Source organism: Rattus norvegicus, chromosome 8 (genome assembly GCF_036323735.1).
Source record: "Rattus norvegicus strain BN/NHsdMcwi chromosome 8, GRCr8, whole genome shotgun sequence".
Lineage (NCBI taxonomy): Eukaryota > Metazoa > Chordata > Mammalia > Rodentia > Muridae > Rattus > Rattus norvegicus.
In genome coordinates this window covers 42,430,508-42,437,012 of record NC_086026.1, presented here as the reverse complement: position 1 = coordinate 42,437,012, position 6,505 = coordinate 42,430,508, and the positions used below count along the sequence as shown (strand labels likewise).

At 37.9% G+C, this 6,505-nt stretch overlaps 1 protein-coding gene across 1 annotated transcript; it reads left to right on the top strand.

The window, feature by feature from the left end:
* The first annotated feature begins 840 nt into the window (after nucleotides 1-840).
* On the top strand, nucleotides 841-6,096 carry Pate5 (prostate and testis expressed 5). Its single transcript, NM_001270387.2, has 3 exons — nucleotides 841-1,005; nucleotides 5,660-5,788; nucleotides 5,939-6,096. The coding sequence occupies exons 1-3, from the start codon at nucleotides 945-947 to the stop codon at nucleotides 6,094-6,096; spliced, it is 348 nt and encodes a 115-aa protein (NP_001257316.1). The 5' UTR covers nucleotides 841-944.
* The last annotated feature ends 409 nt before the right edge of the window (nucleotides 6,097-6,505 follow it).

The following is a 6,505-nucleotide window of genomic DNA, read 5'->3' as shown; positions in this document are numbered from 1 at the left end:
ATTCAGAGTAAGGCTCTGAAGGGCTCTGTCGTAGAGAACTCATGTTCAGGGAAAGTGCAAAAGGAGCAGAAGAATGTTCCTGAAACCTGGGTTGGTCTCTAGCCCCAGTCTGATCATCTACTGAGCTTACACTGTGCTCTTTTGTCTTCCCACAGATGGATGCACAGTCATACAGAGTGTCTGTGGAATGGCTATTTTTAAGCAGGATGATATAAGTAAAGATACCTCAGAGAACAGCAGTAGAAATATAATTTTAAACATTAGGAAACTATTTTGGATTGTGTGCCCTGTGTACCATCCACATAGGCCAGGCTTTCAGGAAACATGTATAAGTTCTGAGAATTTCAGGGTGTAATTCAAAAGCTAAGTTTGTGTTTGGAAAAATACTACTTAGCCAATATAGGTATTTAGAAGCTAGACAGCTAATTTTTACATGAGGAGAAAAATCCACTTATGCCTTTTACATAACTTGTTTGGATGACATTTGCTGTGTTTCTACTATGCTGAAGAAAAGAAGCATAAAGACAGTGAGTGCACATCCTAATTTACAGAACGTGATGAGCAAGGTTCTATGGTTGCTGCTACCCTCACCATTGCCAAGACTAAATAGAAATAAAAGCTCTGTGATCCTGCTCTCCACTCAACCTTAGGGAGCTCACTTAGAAAATAAACAATCCTAGTTTCATCTATGAAAGGATATGAGATGGATCCAGAAACATCCTCTGCCCTTTGCCCTTTGAAGCTCTGTAGGAGTTGGTTCTATGAGACAATTTCCTGAGCCTGGACACTGGCAGAACACCCACAGGCAGGCATGTAAGGAAGCCTCTACCCACATCCTAGGAGCAACTCAGAGAAGAGTCTGCAACCTGCTCTCATCTACCCTGACCCCTCCTGAGTACTTGCTACCAGCTGTTCTCCTGTGTCTTCTGGTAGCCCAGACTGAGATGGGCAAGCTCCTGTTCCTTCTCCTGCTCCTGGGGTCATTTGCTCTTGTGTTCATCCAAGGTAATAGTGAGTCCTTCGAGGCAAAAACAGGGGAAAGGACAGGGACTAGAGATGGCTGAGAGTAACGGCAGATGACAGCCTGAATAGCTGTGATAGTAGTGTGTGGACATCAGAGGGATGTCAAGGTCAGGATTGTAAGATGAGCTGACACCAAAGAACTAAAGATCCTTGTGTTGGATCTGCCCTGCTCTTGTTAGAGTAAAAGGTCAAGTCTCTGCAGGTTCTCAGAGTGGGATCAGTCCACTCTGTAGAAAAGAATAAGTTTGAGTGTTTTTGTACATCTATGTCTTTGAGTCTGCTTCCTTCAATCCCAAGTAGCAGCCAATGACTTTCTTTGCAGAAGCTGCCTAGCACAGTCATCTGTTGGGAGGAGATCACCAAAGAGCTTATCATATCAAGTTTTTTGTATCAAGTACACTGCTTAGATCAGGTAGATTTGATTATCAGATTCCTTTGGGGGAGAGGGAATATGCTATAAAATACTGTGAATATGCCTCCTTTCTGTGGTGTCAGGACAATATCTATTCCTCAAGCATTTTATTTTTTATTACATTTATTTAACTTTTGCACGTGCATGTATTCTTATGTGCGTTCATGTGTATATGTGTGTATATGTGTGTATATGTGTGTGTTGTGTGTGTGTGTTGTGTGTGTGCCATGTCATATATGTGGAGATCAAAGGATAATTTTTTAAAAGTCAACTCTTTTGCTATCCCAAGTGGGTCCCAGGGATTGAACTCAGTACATGAAGCTTGACAGCTGGAAACTGTTGAGCCATCCCACTGTCTTCACAAGTGTTTTTTCTTTGATTATATTTTATTTTTATCCTACACCCCTTTACTTTTATTGCATTTATATCACTCCCTCTAAAGCACTTCTTCACATCAATTTCTCCTCCTACTTTCATGTCTCCTTTTTTAAATAACCTAGGGAGTTTAATTAGGTTTTCTTGCATAAGCACAGGTGTGGAGTTATTTGCAGGAGCACAGACAACTTAAGAGTAGCTACATCACTGGAAACAAAGCAAAAACAAACCCAAAAACTGACTTCCTGACTTGTAGTACATTAATTGACAATAGTTCCCCAAGGAGGAATGAGACCTCATAATCTCTTCCCTAGTCCATTGTAGAAAGTCAATTGGTTTGATATTATTATGCAGGTCTTAAATTGGCAAGCACAGCAGTTGTAAGTTCTTGAGATTGAACATTTCAAATTCATGAGATGGCATTCATAGCACTTTCCCTACCTCCAGCTCTTACATTCTTTTTATCTCCTCTTGCACAATGTTCCCTGAACATTTATCAGTGGAGTGTGATATAGAAATCCTATATAAGGCTGAGCACTCAATGACCACTTATTCTTAACACTTACATCAGTTATGCGTCTCCACATTAACCACTGATCACTGCAGAGAAGCTTCTCTGGCCAAGGTTGAGGGCAACACTAGTCTTTGGCTATATACATAAATATTTAGAGGGCAGTTTGACATGTCCATCTAGAAAATAAAGGAAGAATTGAAAATAGTAGTAGGCTCTCCCTTAAGACCTATATATGACCTTTTGAGACATGGGATTTTGACCAGCTTTATAGTACCACATATGGACTACTTATATTGAAGCAGTTTGTAGATCTATCAAAACCGATTGGTTACCTACATACTTTTGCACCATTAAGCACATTTGCCTGACATGCCAGTATTTTTAGCCTATAGAGATGACCAATGGATAATACAACTGATGAATTTGATCCCCCAGAATCCTATAGAAAATTCCTGGTGCTATGAACATTAGCCATCATAAGGTAAGTTTTCATGTCAGTTCTACTGTGATTTCCTTAGGTTCCACACCTAAAGTATGTTGTATCTTCAGTAAAATGGTCTTCCCATCCAGTTTCATGGGTAAACAAGAGTGGTAACAGTGGCCTGTGTTGTTTTGGGGTCCCTGTAATTTCCCAACCAATATCTCAGAGAGAGAGAGAGAGAGAGAGAGAGAGAGAGAGAGAGAGAGAGACAGAGAGACAGAGAGACAGAGAGACAGAGAGAGACAGAGACAGAGACAGAGACAGACAGAGAGAGACAGAGAAACAGAGAGTGAGAGAGATCTTACATCTGGCATTGCCCATCATGCATTGTGTTTGAACTTCTTCTTTAAATTATATTTTTCACTTTTTTACATAATAGTGGGTTTCCATCAGGATTTCTCAATACATGTTGAGTTTTAGGTAAGTCCCTATTCCTCTGCTCCAATCCCTGTTTAAACCTTCCCACCCCAGTGTTTCCATCCTCTACTTCCATGTCAAATGTGTTTCTGATATTACCATCTTCCCTCTAAGGACCCTACCCTATACCCTTTCTATTTTTCCTGGCCTCTACAAACACTGTAAATCAAAAACACAAATATGAGAATTCAAAGCTAGTATTTACATAAGAGGGAGAACATGTAGTGTTTCTCTTTCTGGGAATGAGTTATTTCAATCATTATAATTTTTTGTTTGTTTTTAGTTTTCCTGTAAATTTCATTTTTCCTTGCAAAAGAATACAACCCATGGTGTATCTAAATTACATTGTCATTCACCAAGCAATTTATGGAGAGCTAGGCTGATTCTGTTTCCTAGCTATTGTAAACAGAGCAGCAGTGGATGTGTCAGTATCTCTACAGGGAGTATAGGCCTGAGGAGTCTATTCTAGGAATTATAAGGTTATACCATATAGTAGTTCTGTTTTTTTTTCCTTTTTTATAAAAAAAAAATCTATAGTTATTTCCATTGTAGTTGTATCAATTTATGTCTTCGGTGAAAGTGAAAGGGCTTCCCTTTGCTCAAATCCATGTCGACTTTTCTTGTCATTTGCTTCCATTTGGAGGATGAGGGGCTAGTGAGAGATAAAATCATTAAGTGGTTTTTATTTGTATTTTCTTGGTAAATAGGAATGTTGAACATGCTAAGAAAAAATAATAATCAGCTGCTTATATTCTCCTATTAAGAATTCTCTATTTAGAGTCATTTAAAAAGAACTGGGATGTTTGTTTGTTTGTTTGTTTGTTTGTTTGTTTTTAATGAATTTCATGAGGGTTTTTTCTTTTATATTTTAGATAGTAATCCTCTGTCCAACATATAGTTGTCGAAAGTTTTATTAATTTTATAGGTTGCCTCTTCATTTTTTGTTCAACTGACAATTCCTTTGATGTGCTAGGAGCTATTCAACTTCATGATTTCCTATCACCAGCGATAGGGGCACAGGTGCAAACCTGACAGTATGCCTTGAAGACTGCAGCCTAGTAAAGCTAAAATTTGTGCCTCTAGGGAAGAAATTACAAGGAATAAATTATTTTCAGGACAAACCAAAATTAAAACAAAGTTGAATTTATTAAAAATATAAAAAGAAGGTACATGACCATTGCTGTGATTAGCATTATTTTTCCTGGGGTGAGAGAGTCATACCTGTTAAGCATGTGTAGGCTTCTCAGGGGAGAGAAGTTAGTTTACTTTACCATAGGAACATATGGGATTAAGGTAGAGCTAAGAAGCCACCTTCCTTCTTTGTGACACTACACAAAGAATATAATTCATAATAAAGCTAAATAGTTTTTCTCAGTAAAAACTGGGAAGTGAATTTATGAGGGGCAACCTTAAGTTCCAGGGAGGAAAATATATGCTAAGAAAGTCCTGGTTATATGTCAACATCACCCTAAGTAAGCACAACCTAATTATTGTCCTTAACACCCGTGATTGAAGAGTTTTTCACCCTGTAATTTACATCTTGCACTAAGTGAACACAGTTTGTTCACTACATTTGATAAGGTGTCTTTTGGAAAACACATATTGTCTGAGGCCATTAGTTTGTGCCAGTGGAGTTAGAACTCTCTGCCTTTCTCAGCAGTAAAATAGGTCAGATGCTGGGAAAGGCGTTTACTCTCCCTTTTTGATTTCTCTCCCTGTCACCATAATTCCCCATTTTTTTTACCTTGCCTAGGTCTCATTTGTGAAGTATTGCCCTTATTGCCCTAGGGATCAGAGCCCTACTCAGGAACTTGTAACCTATGTCTATTTCTTGGACTTGTACTTCCTACTCTTTCTTCTAGAAGTTTATGAGTTTCACATTGAGGTTTGCTCAATTTGAGAGATAATTATCTAGTTCATTATTCTACATTCAAGTATCTGGTTTTCTCAGAACTATCTATCGAAGATAATATCTCTACTGGATCTTTTTGGCTTGTTGTTAAAATTCAGGTGTTTGCAGTTACATGGACTTAGAACTGGGCCCTTCTAGATTTATCTGCATATCTGTTGGTGCTAGCAGCATGATATTGTTACTATCATCGTCATCATCGTTGTCGTTGTCATCATCATCATCATCGTCATCATTATCATGCATATAAAAAGGAACTTTAGGTGTCAATTTTGCTTACATGGATACTTTTATAGTTTTTTGCACAATGGCATTATATACAAAGAAATACCAGTAACTTTATATCCTATGCAATCAAGATTATGATATCAAGCCCTTAGCTTCTTAAGGAAGTCATGAAAACAATCTGACATAATACATAATACCAGAGGTTGTGTTAGGGTTATGCTGTATCTCTAAATTCTTTAATACTCTAGCATTCTTAGTCACTGCAATCATTTTCACGCCCTTTACATGTATTTTTCCCAGTCCAAGCTACAGTGTGCATGGTTTGCAACTCTTTTAAAAGTGGACATTGTTTGGCTGGCAAGAGCAACTGCACTACAAGATACAAGCCTGGATGCAGAACCAGGAATTTCTTCCTATTCTCCAATACAGGTAAGGTGTTTGAACTAGTCTAAAGGCATAATTGCTGAGAAGTAGATGTACTCCTTCTTTCAAAAACATGTTTGGTCCTGGGGAGAAAGTCCCCTCACAGTGAATACCAGTATATTTTGGACACTAAATATAAATGCTTCTATGTTCTAGGCAAGTGGGTCCACAATCATACCGAATTGGACTGCCATAAGGCATGTCTGGCTGAAAATATGTATTTGGGAGCATTGAAGATATCTACCTTTTGCTGCAAAGGTGAAGATTTCTGTAATAAATATCATGGCCAAGTAGTGAAGAAGAAAATTTACTAACTACTGACTCCTTCATCATTGTCACTGTGTCTCAGTTTCCCATTTCCTCTTCCTAGAATTTCTCAACAATTCCCTCTGTACATTTAACTTGAAGTAAACTTCTTTACAAACTATTGGTTATGCTGAGAAAAAAAGTGTAAGAAGCAGATGAAACATAAAAGTCATATAAGATTGTACCCTCCTTGCTGTTCAAAAAAGGGAGGAAGGCTCGTACATTCAAATTTTGTGAACTATTCTATGCATTTGGCTAGAGAAAGCTCATGATTCTAGACTCATGCTCAACTTTGAAAGGTCTAATTTGATAAATGGTGTTTACTTTTCATCAGTAATATGTGACAATGTAGATACACATAAAAATGTGTTATAAAGTACATATTTAATCTTTCGTAGAAATGCACATTGGTTGTCA

Bases quoted from the DNA above. Each gene is read 5' to 3' on its own strand.
- Pate5 (NM_001270387.2), top strand. From the start codon at position 945: ATGGGCAAGCTCCTGTTCCTTCTCCTGCTCCTGGGGTCATTTGCTCTT. The intron at 1,006-5,659 runs GTAATAGTGAGT...TATTTTTCCCAG, and splicing joins TGCTCTTGTGTTCATCCAAG to TCCAAGCTACAGTGTGCATG. The intron at 5,789-5,938 runs GTAAGGTGTTTG...TCTATGTTCTAG, and splicing joins CTTCCTATTCTCCAATACAG to GCAAGTGGGTCCACAATCAT.